At 47.8% G+C, this 26,932-nt stretch overlaps 1 protein-coding gene across 3 annotated transcripts; it reads right to left on the reverse strand.

Moving 5' to 3' along the window:
• On the reverse strand, nt 1-25,677 carry UBE2D2 (ubiquitin conjugating enzyme E2 D2). 3 transcript variants are annotated; one of them, XM_058815049.1, is made up of 7 exons: nt 25,165-25,677; nt 16,620-16,683; nt 13,090-13,121; nt 12,922-12,999; nt 12,728-12,833; nt 3,187-3,280; nt 1-1,663 (listed from the first exon to the last, which is right to left on the reverse strand). In XM_058815049.1, the coding sequence occupies exons 1-7, from the start codon at nt 25,186-25,188 to the stop codon at nt 1,618-1,620; spliced, it is 444 nt and encodes a 147-aa protein (XP_058671032.1). In that variant the 5' UTR covers nt 25,189-25,677; the 3' UTR covers nt 1-1,617. The 3 variants fall into 3 exon arrangements, with proteins under 3 accessions (XP_058671032.1, XP_058671031.1, XP_058671033.1); XM_058815048.1 differs by lacking the exon at nt 25,165-25,677 and adding an exon at nt 24,408-24,523; XM_058815050.1 differs by lacking the exons at nt 1-1,663; nt 3,187-3,280; nt 25,165-25,677 and adding exons at nt 11,177-11,879; nt 24,408-24,590.
• Between the last annotated feature and the right edge of the window lie 1,255 nt (nt 25,678-26,932).

Here is a 26,932-nt window from a genome sequence, read left to right on the forward strand (position 1 = left end):
TTTAGACCAAAAGCAGTGGACATTTATTCCTCGTTTGTGCAAGAGTGTCAAGATGCATTTGGGAATGGCTGGGACAGACCCTGTGGCTGGAGAGCCAGCGGCTCCAGCCTCTCCTGCCCGATGGCTTGGGTTACAATTCTACTAAGAGGAGATAAACTTGCAGACTCACCTACTGTCACACCAACGATGCTGGCAAATACACTTGTATACAAAGAAAAGTTTCAAACTACATTTTTTTTTCCACTAGATTCAAGTGAAGACTTTGTTCCAAAAAAAAAAAAAAAAAGAAAAAAAAAGACACATACAAGTACAATTTAAAACTGTATGAACATTTGCAAATGTTTAGTGCAAAGTAATTATGTAAAAGCTACATTTTATGAAAGTTTGTGCTGATGTGTTTGGTAGGTTTTTCTTTTTTTTACCCTTTTACATCCATTTTTTTAGTTACATAAGGTTTCACTTACCTACAGTACATATGCATTGTGTTAGGTCCCATGCAAGTGGGAGTAATACCATCAGGCTTTGTAAAATGTCACTCTGATTCGCATTTAGTAAACTGCTTATTTGGTTTAACAGTCAAGTTCCTGGCACACTACACATCCTGATTTCATCTAAGTGCTCAAGCTCCTGTTTGCCTCTTCAGGTGCCTTGTGTGATGCAAACCAAACTGCTTCACGACTTCAGCCCAAAAAGTTGTTTTTTTAGAGAAATCCACCGTTAGTTTAAGCCTGTAACAAACTGCTCTGAAAATTAAAAGCCTATTCACACAAAGTTATATGTAATGACTGTAGTAATCAGTTTATTACACAGATTAATTCATTCTTGAACGTACAAGCCCCAGGGGAGCAGTTGGGTCTTTAAATACACACAAGTTTTCTGTCATATGGATTTTTTTTTTTTTTACCCTTACATCCAGAAAGACCTAAGCAGTTAAAAAACTTAAGAAAAATAAGAGCTATTAGCTAGGTATTAACTGAGAAACCACATACAAACCAAAAAAAGTATGAAGGAAGGGAGAGAGTTGAAACAAATCAACATCACTTGATGCACTAATAGCTCCAATCCATTTAAATGGTGACCGGTTAAACTTAGACCTTAAACACAGGATGTGGGTACAGTTTCTCATTGGTCATAACATTTACCTAAGGTGTAGGTCCTTCAGAATAAAATGAATACAGAAACAGCTTCAAGTTCTTCACCTTGCTTTTCATAACTATTATGAGTTTAAAAGGATTCCACTTAAAATCCTTCACGGATCAGCAACACTGTCCCTAGAAAATCTGAAAGCCACCAGAACTCTCCCCATTCATTCCCATTTGATTTCCCAATTTAACTCAGCAAGGAATGCTTTTAGGCTCACAAAGTTATGACTGAAGAACCAGCTTTTCACACACACACTTCTCTGCTAGGAGTCAATGTTGGTACGGGGAAATACAGTATTTCTAGTTTGTTGTTCCAAGTATGTACAACACGCAGCACTGCTGTATCAGGTAAACATGTGCACAGGGGAAGATGAGGCGTGGGCTCATAGAAAGCAGTCAAATGGAAATCAAAAGGACTTTCTCTTTCAGAGTTCCCCTATCTTTATTTGTAGAGGTTATCCAATAATTTCTTTAATTACATCGCATACTTCTGAGTCCATTCCCGAGCTATTCTGTTGTACCTGTATGTATAAAAAGAGGATTTATTTAACATGGCATCTGCACAGTATTTCAGCTCCAACACTCTAGTCTACACATGGCATGAAATCACAGTACTATTATCAGTTTGTAAAACTTAAGCAAAATTAAACATTAAGCAAACAAGGGAAACAAAAAAAGTCCACACTGCTTAATGGAAAAGAAATATCTGGTGGTATTTACAACAGGAATGTGAGATCTGTGTGATTGGAGACACAAAATGGAGCCACAACAGGGCTGAGGGGAAAGGATTTTCAGGAAGGCTTTATCTGTGCCTCCCCCAGCCCCATTTGCTGTGTCCCTGGGGAAACTCTTACTGCAGGGTTTCACTTGGTCATTCTGGAAAACAGATTAACATGTTCCCCCATCTCCTGCTTCCCTGCAAAGTTAAGCCCAGTACCTGCCATCAACTCATCTGCTAAACCCCAACAGCCATTTCTTCCTACACATTTGGCTATTTTGATGGCTGTCAGGAGACACTGATTTGTCCATCAGAATATTTTTATTCTAAAGGGACAATATAACTTAATTCCCAAGAAATCTGTAGCTTTTGCACCCAAATACTCTTTACAGCCAGAGGAAGCTGAGGATACTTGTGTAAACAAAGCAGTTATGTGATTAACTGCACTGCTGAAAGCTTCTGACAACAGAAGGCAAGTTGTTCATGTTCTACAGAATTTGCAGAGTAAGACACAGCCTGAAGTTCCCTAGAGTTATGTACACCAAGTTGGTTTGGTGTTGGAATTTAGTCTGTAGACAATGTTCTTTAGCTTAAACAATCTGACAACCCACTCCTAACTAACTCTCTCCTTCATATCACTGCTTAGAGACTGCCCAAGGAGCAAGTCCTCCTGTTTAAACCCAAAATTTATTTCCCTATTTTTGTAAAAAACAGGAAGGATTTCTGTTTATCTGCACACTTAAAAGTGCAGATATCATTGTGGATTGTGTCTCCAAATATGTGCTGCTGGTCTTGCAGCTCTCAAAACCAGGATGAATAAGCTTCTCTAATACTGCTCCTCAAGTATGCAGTAGAGGAAGCAAATTTTTGGACTATTTTCCCTTCCCTGCTCAGGTCTGGAAGGGAACAATGAGGCAGGAAGTCTTTACAATACTCATCTGTTAAAGTGCTTGTTAGCACTGAAATTTCTCTGGAAATATGTTTGCTGGAGAGTCCTCCTGCCCCACTTCTACACCACTGGTTCTTCCCTTGTGTTGTAGAGTAGAGGTAAAGCAGGGAGTTTGCTATTTCTTTGTATGACTCCAGAGCTGCCATGGAATATTCTCCCGTTGGAGTAACTTGCTCTCCCTCTGGTGGTTACATGGGATTAAAGCAGCTCAGACAGTGGTAAAAAAAAAAAACCCAACAAAATCTCCAAGAACACCACAGAGCTGTGATGTGCCTTTTTTCACTCTCACTCTTTTCCAAGAAGCAGTTCCTCTCAGTTCCCCTCCACTGTGTGGATCCTGCCCTGTCAAATCCCATGGCTTTGGTTTCCATACTCACTTTTCTCTATCTGTTTTGTAGATCCGTGCAATCTCAGGCACTAAAGGATCATCTGGATTGGGATCACACAACAGAGAACAGATGGACAAAAGTACTAAGGAGAGAAAAGAGACACTGAATTAGTTCCAGGACAGCTGAGGACACCTGCAGCAGTCAGCCCATGCACTTCCTTCCCCTCCAGCCAGTAGCATCAGCAGCATTTATTTAAGTTTGTCAGGAGCACCAATCCCAGGTAATTCAGCTGAGGGATTTTGAACAAACTCCTTTTACCAGTGAACTACACAACTTTCCACAAGCACAGTGTCACAGTGAGTAACCTCCTGGATAGGTCTGTCCAGCAGCAGCCTTAAACCACAAGGCAGAAGTGTTGTCCCTGAGCCTGGTACCTGAGAGTCCTCTGGGAAAACATCCTTGCTTTTGCACCCAAAATCCAACAGTTCCCTAAAGCAGCCACCTCACTGTTGGGTGACCTGGAGAAGCGTTAAGCAAAAGTCAAACAGCAGACAAGTCCAGCTGAAATGAAGGAAGCAAGGGCTGTTCACAGCTACTGAAGAATCACAGAATGGTTTGGGATGGAAGGGATCTTGAAGCTCATCATGTTCAAACTCCTGCCATGGGCAGGGGCACCTTCTACCAGCACAGGTTGCTCCAAGCCCCATCCAACCTGGGCCTGAAGATCTGTTTCAAAATAAGCTGGTCTTGCAGTGAATTGAGAGGCTTAATTATTTTCCAAGCATAAAGAAAGCTGAGATGGATTTAGTGTAGAACAGCATCCAAAATGACCCAAGAATGGCCAGGTCCTTGCAACTCAATGGATCACAGAGCCCCAGAATGTGAGTGTTTCACTGTAAATAGAATGGATGTATCCCAGAAGGCAGAGTGACAACCCTCACCCATACAAGGAGCCAGGACACTGCTGCAAAGCCACAAATAGCACTTGGACATTCCTACACTCACTGCACAGGAGCAGGCAGGAAGTTCTAAGCAAACATATTGGGACAACACTACACCAGGCATGGCAGGGACATCTTGCCCCACTCCTGAAAATGCCAAACATTCCCTTCTCTCAGCCTGTTTGGATCAAACAGTGCCACTCCATATGTCCCTTCACCAATTGCAGCAAAGCAGTTGTCACAGTGCAGCCTCCAGGCAAGGTGCAGATGACAAGAGTGAGGAGTTTGAAGACACTAAACACGAATCTGCTCCAATTCCCATCACTTGCAGGAGGCAGAGCTATCTATGAAAAATGAAAGGAAACAGCATGCAGCCCATAAAAACAACAAAGCCTCTAAGATAGGTTAAAAGGGCCACAAAACAGAGATCACAGAATGACTTGGAATGGAAGGCCCTTGAAAGTCCATTTCATTCCACCCCCCTGTCATGGCAGGGACACCTTCCACCAGCCCAGGGTGCTCCAAGCCCTGTCCAGCCTGGCCTTGGACACTTCCAGGGATGGGGCAGCCACAGCTGCTCTGGGCACCCTGTGCCAGGGCCTCACCACACTCCAGAGAGAAGATGGAAACAGGTTTGATACTCAGCTTTTTTTTCAAGTGGGACAAGAGTGAAAGCTTCCCTTAGGTGTGAACTGCACAAGTTGCTCAGTGTTGTGAGCACCAAGAACCCACTTGGTTCAGTATTCCCACCTGTTTCTGTAGACCCTTCACTAAGGAATTACCAATTCCCAGTTCAAAGCTGCTAAAACAAGTTTGATAATAAACCAGTCTTGGTTTGGGAGAACATATTTCTGCTTCTAGAAAAAGGAGCAAACCTCTTCTCCTTTTCCCCAGTTTTTCACAGTGCACTTGTGAGAGTGAAGAGCTTCATCATTCTCCACCATCAACTGAGAGAGGGCTGATGTACTGAGCTCCCTCTCAGCTCAGAGTGTGCAGGAGCTCTGCAGAAGCCACTGCTGCTGCCCTGCTGTCCCTCAGCAAGGCAGCACACTCAGCACCTGTAGCACAGGTCCAGCACCAGTTCTTTTCCCCCATAAATCAAGTGAAGGCCATGTTAGTTTTCAATGGGAACATCTCTGCCACCCCACACTGCTCAGTCAGTGCAGTTTGAACACAGCTGTTTCTCCAGCAGTTTTCCTGTAGCTCATTTCTTTCTGTCAGACTCCACTGCTCTGGTCACTGAAGTTTCTCCAGCTGCAGGATGAGCAAGGCAGCTCCAATCTGTCCCCTGCCCTCACCAGAAGAGGCAGGAAATCCAATCAAAACTTTTCTGGTCAACTGTTGTAACTACTCCCTCAAGTTTTATCTCATCACAGTCCTTTCAAACCCCAAGGACTTTTTTGAACACAGTGGCTCAGCCTTCATCAGCAGAACCACGCTGCAGGTCTGTGCACTGCTCTCTGCCCACCCTCACACCCTTCTCCTAACACTCAGCAGTTCACTTTTCAGTACCACCCCAAAAACATAGAATAAAAATGGACACAATCATTTGGCTTCAAGCTGCACTGCCACATTCAGCTGCTTTGATTTATTTTTCTAAGTCTTCATTATTCCAAATTATTCTAATTACACTCATTCTTGCTGGTGACTTCACATCATTCACCTTTTCTCTGTACAGCCTCAGCAAAAAAAAGCACTTTTAACTAAACTGGTTTAATTTTAATATCCTGATATTTGTCCAAAATCAATCCTGCAAGTTTATCCCAAGGCTTTCCACTAGAACACTGCACATGATGTTTTAGACCAACATACAGAAAAATCCCTTGGAAAAGGCACCACCTCAAAGTTTCAAGTGCAAGGGGAAAGGAGAAGGAACCCTTACAGATGTCAGCTGTGTACCAGAGTTCTTTGATGCATCAGATATTGAGTTAAACCAACACCATGGAATAAGAGATTCACCAGGCCCCCTCCCTCTGCCATGAACTAGTACTGCAATGAATTCCACAGCAAAACCTTGACATTTTCTAGTCAAATGACTACAACATTACTATCAGACAGTAAAAAGAGAATTCTCCAAAAATTTGGAGCCACAGAATCAGGTTGAATAATTACCCAAGGCAGGTAAGTGACACTTCACACCTGAACATGCTGCATGGCCATGGGCAAAGCATTATCAGCTTGGCAGAATCCCTTCAAGTCCCTCACTGGCAGGGATGTACCTCAAATGTGCACTCTTTGAATTCAAGCCTGGATTCTTCTCAGTAATGGCAAAATAAATTTTCCTTGCCATTGACTCAGGGGATTCATCCCTTGAAATAACTCTGTACAGAATTATTTCTCATAACTCTTAGCTGTCAGAGCTGTCCAGCCACTAAGCAACTTAAACCACTGTCACTTTTAAGCTCCTTTTCACTTGGAAATTGGTTTTGCTTTGTTTTATTTCACCACCCAGGCAGCCTACTGACCTCCAACCCTTCAACTGCACTCCCCATCTATCTCTGCAGACAACAGAGAGAATTTACTCTTCCTGCTGCCATGGACTGGCACAGGCTCCTCAACACCAAGGAGCTGGGAGAACCAAACTCTTCAAGCAGAAGGGCTGCTAACAAAGTGCTTCTGGAAAATGGGCTCAGCTTCCCCACAGAGCAATGACAGAAATGTATTCTCCCCAGGCACAATGATCACTGAACACTTAAGACTGCTTGAGTACCATGCAAAACAAGCCCAGCAGTGTAACACTGCACAACTGAGATCCAGGTTCACTGCAAGACTTTCCTTACAAAGCATGTAACACTGAAATTCATGGGCAATGTCTCTCTGTGCAGAAAATCGTGCCACTGACAGCTTGTTAACATGACCAGCTCCAGTTCCTCCCTGCACAGTCCACCTCAGCAGCTGCCCTGTGCTCTCACACCAAGGTCAGCCCACCACCCTCCATGGGAACTGCACCTTCCTGGCTCTGCCCCAGCTCCCACTGAGCAGATGTGGATGCAAATTCCACAGGTAAATGTCATGGCTGGGTTCCCTCTGCTATGAGCAGCTCAGGCATTAGTCAGGACAATCCAGGGTGTCAGCTCTCCACAAGTCCTTCCAGCAGTGCAGAACACAATTTAAAGCCCATCTGGCTACTGGAACATCCAAATTTAGGTGCGTTAAAGCTCCTGGAACTCAGAGATGAAGACACTCTTAAAAGCAGCTGATCCTCATCTTCCAAAACACAAACCCCAAATCACTGACTTTGTCTGCAAAGCCTGACTGGTCTGACACCCACCACTCTAGTCACAATCCTGCTGCTTAAATCCAGCTGGAATTGCAAACAAACTTGCTCCAGTAAAGCACTCATCCATGGGGCACTTCAGAGTGAGGAAAAGCAGCTGAGGAGCCATGGAATCTCCAGCTGAATTCACAGGAGGGAGATAAATGGCACTTGTATTTCCAAAGAAATGAACTCCCCAGAAGAAACAGCTGGTGTGTTCTGATCCAAATGCTGTTTGGTGCAGTTACTGCTCTCCAAAAGGAGCCAGTTTAGAATCCATCTAGGAGTAAAGGTCCATCTCTAAGCAGGCAGAGACTGCACCAACAAAGTGTTTGCTACAGCACCAAGAGGGTGCTGAGATGGTTGCTGTGCATGCCAGGCTGTCAGGACAGCAGGTGACACTCAGCTCTCCTGTCAGGCTGCAGTGACACCAGAGTGTCAGGAGCACCTGATCATGGGAAAGCTCAGGCAGTGACACAGAGCAGGTGGATAAAACATCAGTCCCTGGCCATCATGAGTTCACAGCAAAGGCAGCAGTCCATCCCACCTGCTCTGTCCTGGGGAATGACAAACACTGTGCCAGGGCTTCCCAAGGAAAGTGATTTGTCCTCTCCTGGAGAGCAGGCCTTGGGCTCTGGCAGCCAGTGCTGTGCTTCTGGCCCAGCCCAGCTTGTGAGTGTAAAAGCAACCATTTGTCAGCTCAGGTTTCACTGAGCCTGGTAGGCTGGGAGACAACTCTGCCAGCAGAAATGGGAGCTCTGGGCATGCCAGGCTGCTGAGGAATTCTTAATTCCATTCTGAAGGGTTTATTAGCTGTCCTGCTTCTCTCACTAGCAAGGGCTCCTTTGTTCATCATCAGCCTGGCAGCCTCCACATCAAGTTCACTGCTACTTCCATCTCTGCTCCTTACAGGAGTCAGGTTTTTCCCTATTTTTGGAGAAACTGGTTTTAAGTTTCAGGCCCCAAACCCTTCAAACTTGAGGCCTGTAGTTATCTAAGCTTTATCAGTACTGACAGATGTTAAGCTTGCAGCATTCAGCGCTGGGAACACCACTGAGCAACAGGTTCAAATGCCTGGTTCTTGACTGTGAACAGGAAAGATGCATCCAAATAAATGAAAGGAACTCTGGCCTCTGCTTGAGTTAAATCCTGTTTCTTAACCACAACCCCATTTCCAACTCCTCCAGCCATCTTCCCCAGCCTTACAGGAAGTGTACCTTTAAATCTGAGCAGTTTAAACTTCTGCCTTCAAAGCAACTTGCATTCCTGCTAAGTCAGTTCAACAATTTCTGGTGACAAAAGAAGAAAAGTTAAGCATTGCCAAGTGTATCCCAGACTGGTTGAGGCTGGAAGGGACCTCAGGAGATCATCTTGTCTCAAGCACAGCCACCTAAGACATAAGACAGGCTGTCCATGACAATGTCCAGGGGTTTTGGAGTATCTCTGAGGTGGGACAGCCCACAGCCTCCCAAGGCAAGCTGTGCTGGTGCTCAGCATCCTCACAGTAAAACTACATCAAGTGTTTCCTGCTGTTCAGAGACCCTCCTGTGCTTCAGCTTGTGCCCAGTGCCTCTTGTCCTGTCACTGGGCACCACTGAGAAGAGTCTGGCTCTGACATCCTCCCTTCAAGTATTTACAGACACTGCTAAGATCCCCCTGAAGCTCCTCTTCTCCAGGGTGAACAGCCCTGGCTCTCAGCCTGTCCTCACAAGGGGAGATGCCCCAGTCCCTCCATGGCAATCCTGGCCCCTCACTGGGCTCTCTCCAGTACATCCACACTGGGCAATGCTCCAGGCACAGCTTCAGCAGCACCCAACAGAGGGACAGGATCTCAGCCCTGCTGGCACCACTCCTAGCACAGCCCTCTCTGGGGCAAGGACAGCTCCTGGGAAGCTGCACAAGTGGCTCAGTTAGAGTTGTGAGAGTTGAAACAAAAGTGGGCATTTCCCTCAGAATCCCATGGAGATTGACCCCTGCTCTGTGACAAAGCCACCTCAGTTATGTGGGTAAAGCTGCAATGGGCAAACTGAAAGCCAAGATGATCGGAACCCAACTTCTTGATTTTGAAAATGGCACTGAAAATGTCCAATTCAATCTCTCAGTACTGTTACTTCCAGCAAGTCTCAGTGAAGTGATTCATGAAGAGCAACATCACAGAAATCCTCACTGCACCAGGCATGGAGGTCTGGACAGTGGGAGCTGAAGTCCTGCATGAATGAGGCTGAGGTTACCACTGCCCTCCCAGGCAGGGCACACTCACACAGGCCCCCTGATTTATTCCTTACAAAGCATGGGGACAAGTGGGACAACACAGCAGATCAGTCCAACCTTTACTGCACAAGTGCTTCAGTTCAGGATTAACTCTTGCACAGCCACTTGCCAAATTCAAGAGAAAGAGTGTCTTCCCCCTCACCAAAATGGCTGAGAATAGCTGCAATAATGTTAAAACACTTCATATTCTCCTGTTTCAGGCAATAGGGATTCTTATTTATGCAGATTTGGAGATAATGTTTTAAATTTAAGCCTACACATTCTGCCTAAGCCTTGGAGTTCAAATTACCCACCACGGTGTGGTTAAGAGGGAATTTTGAGGTTATTTATTCTCCAGTATGTATTCTTGAGGGAACACTGAGTTCAGAATTACTAATATAAGCAAGTCAGCTGTTGTACTGAGACAGTGACTGCTGTTCTCCCAAGTTTTAACAATTGTAGGAGGGACAGAACAAAACCCCAAAATGCCAATCACTTCTATCATAACCACAATTTTTATTAAATTGCTTACAGAGGGCTGGCTCCAGTGTGTGAGGAGTCAAGACCTCTAACTTTACCACTGAACTGGAATGATTAAGTAGCACTGATATGATTTTGCAGGCTTTCCACCAGAAAGTGGCACTTCTAACCCACAGGAAGTCAATGCACAGCCCTTCCCCTCTCTCCTTGCAGGTTAAGGTGAAAAACATCTTCATGTACCACACATCAACTGTGAGCTGCTGATAGTGCTGCCTCCCAGCTGCCTCAGGAGGGAGCTGTGCATGATAAGCTCTTTCCTACAAGGACTGTTCCTACTCTTCCCAGATTTCTCAATCAGTAAGAAATACATTTTTTCATAGCTGTGCTCTCTGCTTACAGATTTTAAATTCAAACAGCTTGCTCCCAGTAGCATCCAATTTAAAGGGTGACACAATTTAGGAAACACTCTCAGAAATCTACACTACAAATAATGAATTGATGCTTTGGAAGAGGTATGAGCTTAATGGTGAATGTTCTAAGTCTTATTATCCACCTCAAATTACCTAAACCCAACAATTTTTTCTGCTAACAACACATGCATTCTTTGATAAGGCTGATGAGTTAATAGAAAGCTGGAACATCCCTGAAGTCTGTCACAACACACTCTAATCTGACTGAACACAAGATTTCAACCCCAAAAGACCCAAATTGCCTTTGTAGACTTTATTTCCATTTGTTCAAGATGGGAACACTTCCCCTAAGTATCACTCTCTGCTTCTGAAATCTGCCTTTTGACAGGGCATCCTTGTGATTCTGAGGCAAGTATTCCTATAAAGCCACCCCTAGGAATTGGCTTTGTTGTTTTAATTCCTTCAGTAAATGCAGCCCAAGGGAGCTGGGACAAGGTTTTCTCCCAGGTTAGAGCAGTGTGGATGCTGTGCCGTGTGCAGTAGTGTGGGCATTCAGCTGAACTGCTCAGCAATGAGAAATGATCAGCACTCAGAGCCCCCTAAACCCAGGAGGGAGAAGGGCACTGCAAGGGGCAGGAGCACAGAACAGCCACCCTGAGCCCATGGCTTATTGCAGCTGAGTCACAAGGATATAGTCTGAAAAGGATAAGACAAAAAAAAAAAAAAAAAGAGTTCAAAGCAGAAGACAGAGGGAGATTGAGATGTTAAAGCATATTGCAAATGTATTTGGGCAGTAAAATTAACACTAGGATGTATTTTCTGAGTGATTAAAACTGACAGCCTGGAGCAGCCTCTTAAATTCTTGCCCCATCTTCTCCCAATTGTCCTAATTCCAATCTATCTTGCAGTATTTTCAATCATGCTGTCTATCACCCCACCACCCATCTGGTCACTTCAGATTCCCTACCACAATACAGCATTTTCTCCAGTTAAGCAGCAATTAAATCAAACCAGACCAGACATCAGTGCTTGGGGCTAATTTGGTGCTTCTAAGAGCAGCCAGTACCGACTGAGAGCACTTGTAAGGAAACTGCAGCAACCTGACAATCATTTTTTCTTCATTGACACCATTTTTTCAGTTCTTTCAAGACTTTGAGCCTTGTGCCCAAGCAGATTCACTTCTGCCAAGAGACAAGGAGTAACTGGTTTGGCTTTCCATCTGCTTCTGCAAATGCCTTTAGGTGGTCAGAGAAGGTGGGAACTTCTGTGGGCTCAGGGAAAGGCAGACAGTGCTGATGTCCACGGGATGTACCAGGATCACCTGTCTGAACCACAAAGTGCCTGGGAACATCACATGTAGCTGGAGAGAAGGACAGGCAACAGGAGAGCCTCAGAGCAGGGACACTGTGAAGGACAATGTAATCAATGTGACAACTGCAGCATTTGATTACAAGGACAGTCTGAAGCTGCAGAACAGAAGGGTCAAGACATGATCATGCACAGGGTAGACTCCAAATATTCCTAAATAGCCATGGCTGCACCTACAAGCTTGATCTAGTTTGTAAATCTACAGTTTCAATAGCAAAAAAAAAAAAACACCAAAAAACAGCCTGTGTCTTCTTTCAAGATGTTTAAAGCCTCCTATTTATATTAAATATGAATCCTGCTTTACCAGGCAAAGGCTAAATTCCAGTGCCCCACAAGCTAACACAGTTCACAGGGACCAAGATGCTCTTAGCTAATTATTTTAGATTGTTCATTCTAGGCAAGTTTTAACCATGTTTGAGTAGTCCACACTGGAAGTTCTGTTAAAAAATTACCAACATGGAGTTCTGATGCTCCCTTGAAAGAGAAATTCTTTTTAATATGACAAAGAATTAGCAACTTTTTAAAAGCCACAGCTTCTCCCTTACATATTTTACTCTGGGCATATCTCAAACATTAAAGTCTTCCACTGTCACACATTAGTTTTATTTTATATCCATTTATATCTATTTTGAGCTGAAGTGTTCTGAGGTGAGGTGGCAGGAGTATGTACTCAGGGTAGTAAGACTTATCTGATCCACTGGCAAAGCTGAGGAGTCTCCCCATGGGCACAGGGAAGCTGGATGTGCTGAGCATGCCATGCTCCATGGAGAGTCACAGGACAGTGCCCACAGAAATGGTGGATTCCAGCAGGAATGCAGCAGTTTTTACATCCCAAATCAGTACTTCATTTTAGCAGAGTAAAATGAAATAAGCATTGGAGGTACCTTTTGAAATAGTTAGTGCTGGGGACCACTGTGATCGTAGAATATCAAGACAAATGCTGCCATTACTGTTAATATTTGGATGATAGATTCTTGTTGTAAATGCAACCTGCAAAAGAAGGAAAATTTCAGTGTAGGCTCACAAATATACATCACACCACATGGTAAAGGACAGATTTATGGCAGAAGCCACTCACCTTAGGTGGTTTGAAGGGATAATCTGTCGGGAAGTGAATTGTCAAGAAAAATACTCCACCTTGATAGGGACTGTCGTTCTGTTAATGAAAAAGAATCATTGCAGCTTCAGGAGTTTCTACAAGACCACCAGTCAAAAAAGCCATGAACATCAATTCTCTCATACTTACTGGTCCCATTATTGTAGCTTGCCAATGGAACACTGAAAAAGAGAGAGATTTACTTCAGTTTGGAGAAGCTCAAGTAATGATCTACTTTCTTCCAGACAAAGCAGCACAGAGAAGAAAAGTCTATTTTAAAAACAAAGCCTTGTGAAAGGCTGCAGGGAAGTGAGCCAAGGAATTAAAGAGATATAGAGTGAAGCCCTCACTCCAGGACTCCTGTGGTACCACACACATGTCCTGCAAAAAATCCCATGACAATAAAAATCTACAACTTTTCAGGCTCAAAATTGTGAGTTTAAACTTTGTAATTTCTGATGAATCATAATCCATGACTGCCCTGTTCAAGCCAGCTCCAGCATGAACTCACAGCTGCTCTCCTACTCAGACTGTGACACACAGAGGGGAAGGCCAGGCTCTGTGTGAACCAAACTAGTGGTGTCCTCACAACATTCAAGCATCATCTCCAGAGGCCCCAAGATTTCACTAAAGCAGCAGAAAGAACTGCCCTAAGAGAATGCAGGAATGATAGTCTGCCCATCCTTGGAGCAGGATGTGCCAGGACACACTCCAGGTTAAATGGACAGAGGTCAATCCTCACTTGTATGCACCTGCCCAAGAGAACTTTCACCTGCTAACACAGGATCTGTGAAGAATGTGGCTGTGCTGGGAAGGAAAACAGTGAAAGCTGATAAATCTACAGGAGGCACAGTGGGGAGCTCTCAGGGTTCCTGTGTCTCCACAGGCTTCAGTGCCTGTGCAAAGAGCACCAGCCTAGGAAACGATTTGTGAACTAACACTATGGAAGCTTCCCTGAGCATGGATGTCACCTGCACAGCACCTTCAGAACTGGGAGTTGTAGATGAAGCCAGGAAAGAAGGGAGTCTCCAAGAGAGGAGATGAAGGCACATGGAAGTGTCTGTGCCTCAGTGGCACCTGGTGGCCCCAGCTGTCAGGACTGCCTGGCCAAAAGCAGGAGTGGAACTACCTGTTCTCATCCAGCACAGGCAGCTTTTAATTACACAGGGTACAGGCACTACAGCTCAGAATGATCTCATACAAGGAAGGAGGAAAAAAGTAGAGTGGGAGTAGCTCTGCAAGGCCAGGGGAGAAGACTGTTGGGTTGGAACAGGTTTGTTTTAATCTACTCCTACATTTCTACAGGAATGTGTAACTTTCTATACACTTCAGCACTGCTGAGTAGCTCAGAAATGATTCAGAAAGACCTTAGCAGCTCATTTTTTCCTTTTAAAAAGGATACCTGAGCTTAGAGTTCTCAGCTCTAACAGAGAGAGAATTTCACTAATTAAATATTCACTCTCTCAGGAGCCTGGCTTTGGGAAACTCTGCATCCAATGAAAAATTAGGAAATCAAGACAGCAGCTCACATGTAGCATTCACCCATCTTCAAGGGGTTCAGTTTCCCAGGAGCCCCCTGTCACCTGCAGCAGGACAGGGAGAAACATGGGAGGGGAGGACAAAGGGGCAGCAGAAATCCCACAGGGAATTGCAGCCAATCCCAAAAAAAAACAGTAAAAATCTCACAGGTCCTGATGAGATTCACTGTGGGTGCTCTGCAGTCACCACTGAAAAGAGAACCTCAACCAACTATTTTCTTAAACCAAACAAAACCCCAGAAATAAAAACATATCCAAAGGCAATCTCAACTTTTGGAAAGCTAAAAGGGAGGTTTGGGTTTCCTCCCACTCAATGCCCACCCCCGACTTGGCTGCTTGTTTAACCTAAGCTTTAAATCCTGGTAACATCCAGGACAAGTGTGGTGAATGCAGAGATGGATTTGTCACACAGAACTTATTCCAACTGATTCTTTGCTTTGCAATCAGCCAAACAGAGGTGTTTACAAAGGCAGGGGCTGTTGGCTATCCGTGGGTAAGCACAGGTACATGGTGGAAAAGGCTGAGCCACTGGAGGCACACCATCATCCAGTCCCCAGCACATTTCCAAAACACAGGCCAGAGGTGGGTAGAAGAAAGCTAAAACTTCATTGCCAGGAAAATCCAATTCCTACAGACAAGGCAGAACAGCCCTTCACTTTCTGAGGTCCATGAACCCCAGGGATGAGAAGCTCAGAGCTGGGGACAGTTTGTATCAGCTGGAACAGCCACAGGACAGCACTCTGCCAGCACAGCATGTCCTGAACTCTGGGAAACGTTGTTCTAACAAGGCAGCTGCAGCAGACCTGGAGCACAGGGACCTGGGAGAAGGCACCTTTCTGTTGCTGCCACTGCTATCCTCTTACACACATCCCAACTGTGGCTCTCAAGAACAAAAGGCTTTCATTAGAGGTCTTTCAGAAAGGTGGCACCAGGAGAACTGAATAGTACTTTACAGCTTTCTGTATCAGTAGTAACTTTCCATTCTCAGTCTTCACCAACTTCACTTACCACCTCCTCTGCCAGACAATCCTCATCACCTTTGATAAGGGTTTGGAAAACACAAAGTGGTTTATCATGGCACAAATCACACTTGCTAATTTAAGGGAATAAAAGCCTCTGACTGGCTCTCCATCTTAGTCATTTCTTGTCTATGAAACTACAAACCTCTTTGAAACACTATTTGGAAAACAGAAATAGGTTGTGAAGTAACTACTGCTAAACACCCTCAAAACCAAGCTGGGCTTCCACTCATCTGAAAGAGCTGCTGAACAGGAACATTCCCACTAATTTCAGTATTTTCACCCTCAGGTTTCAAGTGCTTTTTTTAAATGTAGCCCTACATTTCTACAGGAATGTGTAACACTCTGTACACTTCAGCACTGCTGTGTAGCTCAGAAATGATTCAGAAAGATCTTGGCAGCATTTTTTCATTTTAGAAAGGATACCTGAGAGCTCTCAGCACAGACAAGGAGGGTTTCCCTGCTTCCCTCTCTCAGGAGCATGGATGCTTTGCTGACATCACTTGTCAGACCACACTGCACAGCAAACTCAGTGTGTGCTGTTCAGGGGGCACTGCAGTCACAGCTGCCAAGGGTCCTCTAGGAGCCTTTTCCACTGGCAGAGCTGCTACAGGAAAGGATGTGAGCACAGAACAGAGCAACAACTCCCAATCACTCCCCAGACCTGAACAGCAAGGCCAGGAAGATTGTCTGAGGCTGTCCCTTACACAGCACCTGGCAGGGCATGCTGACTTGAGCCCAGTTTCCAGACACCATGTACAGTTTAGATATCTGAGTTCAGAAGGCTGTGGGCAGCTGCTTGCTGGTTAGACCACAGATCTACTGAGGTTTCCTAACACCATCCCCCAGGAGAATTCCAGAACAGTTAATTTCAAAGGCATAATTTAAGATGTGCATTGAGTTGCCTAATCAATAGAGTGGGAATAAGGAAATTATTTCCCACAAGGAAAGTGTAAGAGATACAGAAGAGCAGCACATTTAAGATCAGGAGGTGAAGTATTATCTAGCACTCTAAAACAAACAGAAGGATTCTCCTTGCTGAGGAACTGGACATCCCATTTCAGAAGGAAAAGGAGAACCATGGCAGAGGGCAGGCAGGTGCTTGCAGAGAGCAGATACTCACTGTCATCCCCGACAGGCCCTGCTGAACACTGTGCTGGAGGATCACGTGCCAGGTCGTTCAACTCCTAAAAAACAGGAAGAGTTTGTTTCACTTCATTTCAAAAACAACCATGTCATTGCTCAAAGGCTGCTAGGGGCACTCTGGCAGCACCACAGAAATAATAACCAGGACTCTGGGAAGTCAAGTTGTGTCTTAAACCCAGGAGACAGAGCTGGCAGAGGCCTCAGTGACCTGTCCAGCTCCAGAGCCCTGAGTCACAGCAATCCTCAGGTCACAGGGGCTGCCTGCACTGGCGCCAAGCATTGCAAGGTTCTGCATCTTCCACCAGCCCAGGTCACTGAGAGATAAGATGGCCTCAATCCAACAACTCTCAGTGTCAGCCTTATTTTATTCCCTCAGTTGTAACAGTTCCAGTGATCCAGTTTATCACCTCCACAGCCAGCCTGCAGCACACACAGCTCCCACAACCTGGGGCTGTTTCACCTCCACGTGTGCACATCAGTGACCATTGCTGGAATGGAATAAAACACAAGGCAGGCATACCCACACACCTCACTGAAATCCCCACTTTTCAGTGCCTGCGCCAGTCAAATTCTCCTCTGAAGAAATTCTATGATGAGTCTGAACAGGGTGAGTAACTCACAGTACACCTGAACTATATTATTTTGCTTCAGTTTGAAGGAAAATTTCAGCACAGTTCAGAGTTACTGTTACCAGTAATTCACACCAGCCATTTGCTCAGGAAGTGGATGTTTGGTGGAAAGTGCAAACAGAGTAAAACTTTGAAGTCAAACTTTACCTGCTCCATTTCTGGCTCAGTCACTGATCTGCTTTGCATGATAGGCCTGAACATATCACCATTTTTGTCTGTGAACTCACTCTAGAAGGCTGAACACACACCAGATAAGGACTACAACTATTATCTAGTGCACAGGAAACACTCCCATGCTGTCCCTGGTCCTTTGTGTGTTCAGCTTTTCACCTCCCAGAACAGTCCAAACTGGAGTCTCCATACCAGGCTTTTGGCAGACAAAACATGTAAGTACAATGATTAAGACAAGCTGATTGCAGGAATGGAAGAAAATTTGCCATCTAATGGCCTTTTGTTATTCACAGGCAGTGATTAAGCTTTTGAACAGATGATCTCTCTGGGAGTTTCAGCTTCTACTTCCCAGGAACTGGGAGGCCACCACTAACCAAACCTACAAGGCACAAATGCTGCCTCACATCAAACACTGAAATCTCTGGATTTCCCCCTCCAGATGCAGAGCCTCAGTAAATCTCACAGGCCCTGGCACACACACACACGTTTGGGTTTTGCCCTCAGCAGCTTCCAGAGAGCCCTGCTGGAAGCATCCTTGACTTGAACCAGTCTATGGAAGCTTTTCCAGTGCTCCTGCTGGGCTTTTTCCACTTGGTGTTCAGCATGGACATGGACAGGAGCAGACACTGAGCATGCAGCACCTGCTGGAGAGCCTTCTCCCTCCTGGAGGGGGAGAGAGCATCTCCAAGTGTCCTCCAAAGGCACAAAGCTCTTTGGAGTTGCTTCATCACCACCAGGGCAGCACAGGAATGTGCAGAAACCTCCACACACCTTCCTCAGGGGCACAGTAGTCATGGCCACCAATAATGAACTGAGTCTACATACAACAGGCAGGAAAACTTCAAAACAGCAATGACAGCAATGTTCCTACTCTGTCTAAAGGTGTGGAGTACAGTCCATTTCCAAACAACACTGGATTCTGATTTTCTCAAAAAAAAAAAAAATTAATGCTATTGTATTCAAACCCACAAACTCACAATTGAAAAAAAAAAAAAAAAAAAAACAAAACAAAACAAAACCTCCTTAGCATTTCTCATCCCATTTTATGCATCAATACTCTATCTACATCCACATGACCCAGAAGGTACAAAATCCATGGTTTCCATGCATGACCACAACGACATTTATGAACACACTTCCCTGCTATAAAAGGGAACATCAGCTTGGGCACCCATTTTACCAGTTAGTAGAATACACAGCTCCCCCTACATCCTGCTGCCCAAAAGCACCAACCACTTCAAACTGCACATAACAGAGGGACCACAAGGTAACTCCCCAGGAGCCACAGAGGCAGCAGTGAAGGTCAGGTAGCAGCAGCTTCTCATCAAAATACTATTTCATTCTCTACATATTCAGTCAAAGAGAGATTTCTGAGTTTTCTGAAGCCCTGGGTATTATCTCAGTAGAAAGTGATGACTTACAACAACCACTTGTACCACTTGTCTCAGTGACAAGGTGGCATTTCAGGTTCTGCTCCATAAATTCATAGAGTGAAACATCACAGATTAAAAGGTCTATGTAAAAACCAGTGTGTAAGTTCCTTGTGCTTAAAAAAGTATTGCATCAACTCTCAATTCAAGCCCTTGCAGCACAAAACTTCCCAAATTTTGTAGAAGAGCTTGGAGAATGAGTTCAGCTCCTCCCCTTCACCCCTCAAGACTCTGGAGTGCAGGCACCAGCTGCTTCTGCCTACAGGAGAGGCAAACACAGCCCTGGATTTCCTGGCAGGGCACAGATAAGCCATGCCATGCCCTTCCAGCTGCTCTAACCTTCCCTGTACACCTGCAGAGCCCAGGAGCAGGAAAGGAGCAGCTCATGACAGAGAGGAGCAGCCCCAGCTGCTGCACAGAGCCAGGCCCAGAGGCTGCTCTGCCTTCTGCAGGCTCCTGGGCAGCTCCTGAGGTATCATGAGCATGACAGCAGAGCCAGCAAGGTCCTGCCTTCCAGCTGCTGCTGAGGGACTCTGAGAAGCAGCTGGTTTCTGTAACTCAGAACAAATGACTCTGGAGTTCCATAAAACTGGAACTCAGGGAGGATTCAGTTACAGTCTGGTACCACTTACAGCCTGAATGCACTGGGTCCCAGCTGCCAAGCCCAGTGTTTTCCCCTGTGAAGTCTTGCTGGTCCATGAGCAAGACTGACCTTGACCACACTGACATTAAGCCAAAACTTGAAAAAAGCCATAGCAGTTTCCACTCAGGCAGTTTTTGATCCTTAAGCACATGCAGGTTTTGCTTCAGGAATTTACAAGCAGCCTTTAGATCAAGTTCCAGTTTGAGTTACTCAGCTCCCAGGGCTGCCTCACCCTGAGCTGGCTTTCCAGCTGAAGGCATCTTACAGAATTTTAAGCTTCTGTCATCTCCCCTAAGGAAAATACCCCTGGGGCTGGGCCCACTGGATCCTACCATTAACCTGACCCATCTCACAACTCTTAATGAGTCCTTTAGCAAAAATGAGGAAGTGGAAGAACATCACAAAGCAAGGTTCAAGGTGTCCTGCCTGAAGGCCAAGTTGAACAAAACTACTACCATTAAATCCACACAGGACATACCCTAAAAGCTACAAAAATCTCACAAGAAACTGACATTTAGGCTCCAAAACCCAATTTAATTATGATCTTAAGTTCCCAACATGGGAACATGGGCCAATCCCTACTCAGGGGGTTGCAGGAAAGCATTTTAAGGAAGATGGAATGTAGCTGTGCTTCCCAAGCCATGACAGGCATCAGCTGCCAGCAAGCCTTGAGGCTCACAGGTTCAGCAGTGCCACCAGCCAGGCTCAGCCCCACACACCCTCAGCCCAACCCTCCCTCCTGTTCTGCTTCCAGGAGTGGCACAGTGCCTTTAAACCATACCTCAATGCAGGCATCCACAAACTGCACAAGAAGCTCCCAAAAAACTCACAACACAAATGGTTTAAGTCCTATAAGTTTAACCCTGCACATGTTTCAAGTTATAATTATCAACTCCAAAGACATTTGTTAGTGAAGTTCCAATTTACTCCTCTAGACAACAAATCCTCCCCAGCCCAACACACTCCTGGTAAAACCTGCTCTGGCCAAAAGATAAGACTGATTTTAAGGATTAAGTTAATGCTAATACAGCCTTCAGTGAGAATAACCAACATAACTGGCAACATCAAGAAGTTAATCAGGTAAGTAAAAAGCCAGTATGCTTTTTTTATTTTTTTAACTTTACTAAGCCTTGGGATACAGCAGAGCTCCTCAAATCCACTCCAACACACTGTATGTATTCCTCTGGATTATCCAAAGTCCTCTTAGCTTGAACTCCATGGGCTTTCCACTCTGCCCCAGTCTGAGCTGTTTTCACATTGTACTTTACTGAGAGACCACATTAGCTTGATTGTAAACCTAATTTCTGCCTCAGGTTGCTGCTGGAAGTGAAATAAGGTTTTCATTTGCCTTTAGCAAGTTTATTTGCCTGAAGCCCCCGAACCCTTCAGCAACAGGCAGTGTAGGGAGATGTTACAAAATCCTGACTTATGTAACCAAAAAGGAACTCGTAGCCACTTTAGCCATGAATTGTTCCCAGCTCCCAACAGAGTAAAGCCAAGCAATGGGAATGAGGGCCAAAGTCAAACTGATCACACCCTGCCTCACCTGAGGAGCACAGCTCAGAGGAGCTGCCAGCTGCCTGGGCAGGGCCAGCAGGGCAGGAGGGTGGGAAGGGCCTGTGCCCCTTCCCTGGGCCAGCAGCACCTCCCTGCCAGGTGCCAGAGCTGTGCCAGAGGCATTTCCCTCAGCTCTGCCCTCCACCTGCCCAGCGGCCCTGGGCACGAGGCAGTGTCACCACGTGCACCAAGGTCACACCAACAATTCCCTGCAGTGTCCACAGGTGCTCTCCCACCCACAGGGCTGTCACCCCAGAGTATCTGCCACTACAAATCACTGAAGCATTTTAATCTTTTCAACAAAAACTGCTTTTGCAATGCTTGAAGCTGCTCAGATCCCCCAACTCTGACTCCTCACAAGACTCTGCATGAGAAATCATGAAACACAGCTACAGCCGAAGTACATGTTATAAACAAGCTCTGATCTAACTGTCACCTTTCTTTTTTGATTTTTTTTTTTTCCAAAGCCTGAACAGGAAGAAGACCAAAGCAATGTGTAACTTCCTCCTGGTGTAGAATGTGAGTATCAAAACACCTCTCAAGCTACCAGAAGCTGCACAGCATTCTCTGTACACAAGCTCTCCAACACAGATGGGCTGTGCTGGCAGCTCCACGCTCGCAGCGAGGGGCCCAGCGGAAGAACCCAGTTGCTCCCACTGGCTGCTGAACAGAACTGGCAGCACAGAAATGACACCAGCTCAGCTCAGCACAGGTACACAGACACAGCTCTGCCCGCCAAGGCTGCTCTGCACCCTTTCCTCACACATCCCACCCACAGGCACTGCTCCTTTGGGCAGAATGATGCCTGAGCATCTCTGGACTGCAGGACTACAGCTACACAGGAACAGCACTGTGGAATTCAGTTTAACTTCCTATTTTTTGTGCCTATACATTATAAGCAGTAGTAATCACCAATTCCTCTGCTACAGAAAGTGTTTTACTTGAGCAGGGCTGGAGCACAGCTGCTGCTTTCCCTTCCCCCTCACCCGCCCATCACACAGGGGAACCCTGCAAGACAATGAGCCAACCTTTTCCTTGCTTTCCATTCAAAGAACTCAAACGGTGCCCTAGTTATCCACTCAGAGGTATTGCATTCCCTAAAGATCAGCAACACAGATGGGCATGTGCCTGAACCCAAAGGGTTTTGGCTTAAACCTTAAAATGGAAGGCCCTCCTGTACATCCCTCCCATCCTGCCCTTGGATTGCTTCACACTGCTTTTAAATAAAATCTAGAATCTAGATTCTATCTGGAATAAAAGAGACCATTTTTACATATATATAAAAATACCAATTCAATTACTGGACAGGAAGGACTCACCCTGGCAGTATTGCTTACACTTGTCACAAGGAAAGATTTCAAGTTTCAGACCCATGATCCAATAAAAGCACCCAAACAAGAATTTGGAGCCTCAGTGCCCGAAATACTGTGGTGAGTAACACAGGCAGCAATCTGAGAGCAGGTCTCACCCAGCCTGAGCTCTTTTGGAGCATCTGCTTAGAGAACAGCTGCTGCTGTGTGCACACATGTTACCCCAGCCCGAGCCTCTGCACAATCCCCAGAGCAACTGTGCCAGCAGTGACAGACTGGGACGGGCCCTGCAGGCTCCTGGGCTGCCTCACACCCCAGCAGCAACCCGGGCTCGCTGCTCCTTCTGCCCCCTCCCAGCCGAGTTCAACATCCAAGAGGCCATTTCAGGTAACACTGTATCAAACCTTCACTCTTGGGATTTTCTCCTCTCCAAGTTCTCAGTCCTGTGTTATCCGAGGACACAAAAAAATTTGACAAATCTCATGGAAAGCCTTTGTGGTTCAGTAAAAACCCCAACTGCCAAGAGCAAGAGCCAGTGGCCAGACTGAGCCTTGCACACTGATATACCATGACTGATTAACACCCTTAAAAAAAAGCCAAAGCAGCACTTTTCTCTGCCATCGTGTCTCTGTGCTCCAGTCCACTGGGATTATTCCTTCCTACTCAATCCACACTCTGCCACAAGCTGCAGCAGCAAAGGTCACAACCTGGCTGTCCCCTCGTTATCGTGACAGGGACGGCCATGCACCCTCCCAGAGCCCACAACAAGGCGGAGATGACGATAGGAGCGCTCTGCAGGGGGTTTAAAATAGCCCGAGCGAGTGTAAACAGCCAGCCATGATCACCAGGCAGTTACACCGAGACACCCACAGCAGCTCCCAGGGCTCCCTCAGCCTGCAGCTTCACGCCCATCCAACTTCCCAAGCAGCTGGGCTGCTACAACAGCACATTTATTTCCCTCCCCATTCCTGTTTGTGGAAATGCTGCCTCCAGCCCCAGCATCTCCCTCTCCTCCACAGCCACCACACTCACTACACTGAAACTCTCTTTGCAGAGCTCACACAGAACTGCTTTGGTGATGCTCTTGCTACTTCCCAAGGCTTTGAAGAGTCTCACAGCCCTACACAGTCCCCATTATCTCTCAGGGTTCTTTATTTTTGAAAAGCAGCATGAGGAGTCAGTCCACAAGCACCCAACGCTAACAAAGACTCTACACATCCAGCTTTCCTCCTGTCACAAACCAGCCTGGAAATGCAAGTGCTCTCAGATCCTGACTCCTGACCCTCAGCATGCACTGAACTACAACCAGGCAGCTTTCCTGACTTACCTCAGCCAGGATTCACCCTCCCCACACAGCCCTGCACTGCCTATGCATGCCCAGCCCCCCACAGCCACATTTACCCTGTTCAGCATCCACTGCTGTCTCCCAGGCCTGTGAACCCACTGCTGAGGAGTAAGAGCTCTTCCAAAGCACCTGTGGGCCCACAAACACTCTGAAGAGTCCTCACAATGCCCTGAGGACCGCTGAAGTAAGGGACAGAACACAGAGAAGCAAGACTCAGCTGGAACAAAACTTCCTTATGTAACTCACTACCAGATCCAGAGCTGGAAAATCCAACAGTCTAAAATCACACTCCAAACACTACTTATTCCACAAGTATAAGTAAGGCTTCAAGCTCTCTTCCATTTTCTTCTCCACCTGAACTTTAACCTGATCAGTAGGACACATGAAGCTTCACAAAGCCTCCAAGGTAACCTACAATCAAAGCAGAGATGTTAACACAGACCCAACACTACACACAAAACCAGACAGGGCTACAGAGTGAGCTGTGAGGTGGTGGGTTTACAGCTGGTTCTAGGTAAAAGTAATTTACATAGTGATCAAGAGGAGAAACACTATGGAAGGGCTGTTTGCTACACCTGAACCTTGTACAGACTCCAAACTGACAGCTACACGTTTTGCAGGGAGAAGGATACCAACTCCCTGCCTGAGTCACCAAGGCAATACAAGTGGACTGCAATTACCGTCGAGGGTTTTTTTCCTGGTAAACGACACTGATGATCAAGCAAACACTGTCCTAAGCGGGCCATGGACTGGGCAGCAGTGTTTTTCCAAAAAGCCAAGACACGGAGCAAGGCGCACCTCCCGCTCCAGGAGAAGGCAAGCTCGCAGCTTTCCCTACAAGCCTGCGGGATGACTCAGGCTGTAGAACAGCGCTGGCTCCATTAAAAGAGCACAGCACGCTGCTGTGTGACAGCTTTACTGCGCTCAGCTGCCCGGCACCGGGATCCTTGTCGCTGCCGGAGGAGGGAGAGGAGCCCTTGGCCACGGGGCCCCGAGCGGAGCCACGCCGGAACTTGCAGCGCGGGCCACGCTGCGCTCCTCGGGGCGCCTTCCTGCGGCCGGGCCGGGCCGGGCCCCCGCGGAGCCGCAGCAGCTGCCGGGGCCGCCGCCGCCACCTCCGGCCCGGTCCCGCCGCCGGCGCCCCCTCGCGGCCCCGGCCCGGGGGCCACGTTGCTCCGGAGGGGCCCGGCCGCGGTGCAGCCCCGCGGGCAGGCCCGGCCCGGCCCCCCTCGAACAAAGCGGCCGCGGCCCCCGGGAGCGGCCCCAGCGCTGCCGCCCGGCCCGAGCCCCGCGGGGGGGAACCCGGGCGGGCCCGGCCCGGCCCGGCTCGGCCTGCCCGCCCCCCCCCACTGCAGGCCCGGGGCCGGGCCGGGTTATATAAGGCGAACGGGCCGGGGGGAGCGGGGCCGTGCGGGGCCGGGCCGGTTCGGCCCTTACCTTGTGGATTCTCTTCAGCGCCATTGTGTGCGCGAGGCGGCGGCAGGAGGGGCGCGGGCGGAGGGAGGGGGCGGCCCGCGGGACTATTTGCGAGGGGAGGGGGGGAGGAGGAGGAGCGCGGAGGTGGCGGCTGCGCGGGGAGGGGACGGGGAGGGACGAAGCGAGCGGAGGGGCGGGAGGGGACCGGGGCCCCCCGGGGCGGCGGGGCCGGGGCCTGGCCGGTGTCGGGCGGTGGCGGCCGCGGGCTCAGCGCTTCCGCAGCTTCTCCGTTCCCTCCGCCGCCGCCGCTTTATGCGCTGCCTCCGCGCCGTCCGCAGCGGATCACTCCGCCGCGCCGCCGCCGCCGCCGCTGCCCCCGGGCACCGCTCCGGTTCCCGGGGCGGAGACACCGCCGTGGCGGGGAGGGGAAGGAAGGGAGAGGCCGGGACAGGAGCGGCGGGAGGAGGAGGAGGAGCGGGAGGGGGAGGAGAGGGCGGGGAGCTGCGGGGACTATTTGTCGTGCCGGCCGCCGTGCGGAACTCTCCAGAAGGGGGAGGGGGAGCGCGCGGAAGGATACGGCGGCGGCGTGAGAGAGCGCGCACGCGAGGCGGCCGCCGCGGCGCGTGACGCCACAGCGCGTTCTCTCGCGAGAAGACGGGACGGGAAAAAGTCCCGGCCGGGCCGGGGCCGAGACTGAGGGGACGGGATCGGCCTGAGGGGACGGGATGGGCCTGAGGGGACCGAATGGGCCTGAGGGGACCGAATGGGCCTGAGACCCCGCCAGCCCCGGCCCCGGCTGGAGTTCTCCACATGTGGCCCCTTGTGGAACTGCCTGTCCCCATCGCGGAGGCCCCCAAGCCCTGTCCCGGGCAGGCCCCGAGCGCATTGGGGACGGTCAGAGCCCTCCTGGAGCACTTGAGGGGCTGCAGCGGTGACTGGCTTGTCCTGATGGAGCCTCTGGGCCTTGGGTGGCCCTGGGAAGCACAACTCACGTTAAATGGCGCTGAAACACCGCTGGTGACACTGTCCCTGCTCCTTCCTGTGCCCAGGTGGGGTGGGGGTCCCTGGTGCTGCCTCTGTTCTCATGCTGACTTTGCTGCCAGCCTTCTGTGAGATTCAGCCTTTCTGGAGGCTGTAGCAGAGTGTGTATTTTGAATTAATTTCTTCTCCCTCCAGATTTGTTACAGAGAAAATAAACCAAAAATTGATTAAAATGGCTTTCTGAGTGGGTTTGGTTTTGGTTGTTTTGAGGTTTTTGCAACTACTTTGGTTCTTTTTGTGGCCTCCTGCTCTTTTCTTTCACTTTCCTTTCTTTCCTTTTCATTTTGGGCACTCCTTGATTGCCAGTTCCAGACAAGCCAGCACAGCTCATTGATCCGATGGCAAGGGAACACACCCTTCATCCTGGCCGCTGGGAAGGCTCAGACACTAATCCCAAGCACTCCTGGCTGCTAAAGCCAATGCTGGGTTGAGGTAAAACTGTAAAACTGCTTTTCTTCCAGCATTTTCTGCTTTCCTTTTGTATGGCCCAGCCAATGCCTGATCCCCATGACTGGAAGTGAATCCCAGATTCCTTTTGTGGGAGATGCTCCTGTGGGCCCTGAGGCCCCTGCCTCAAACCTGGCTGGGCACACATCGTGTTCCAGGGCACAACAGGCTTCCCACCCCTTGGGAACATCTCTGCAACCTTTTCCTGTTTGTGAGGCAGTTTTCCAAGTCAGCCAAGATGAAAGTAACATTTTCTAGCATTCACAGGAGAAGTGTTGGGTTTTGTGCCCAGGAGGAGGTA

Source organism: Ammospiza caudacuta, chromosome 16 (assembly GCF_027887145.1).
Source record: "Ammospiza caudacuta isolate bAmmCau1 chromosome 16, bAmmCau1.pri, whole genome shotgun sequence".
Lineage (NCBI taxonomy): Eukaryota > Metazoa > Chordata > Aves > Passeriformes > Passerellidae > Ammospiza > Ammospiza caudacuta.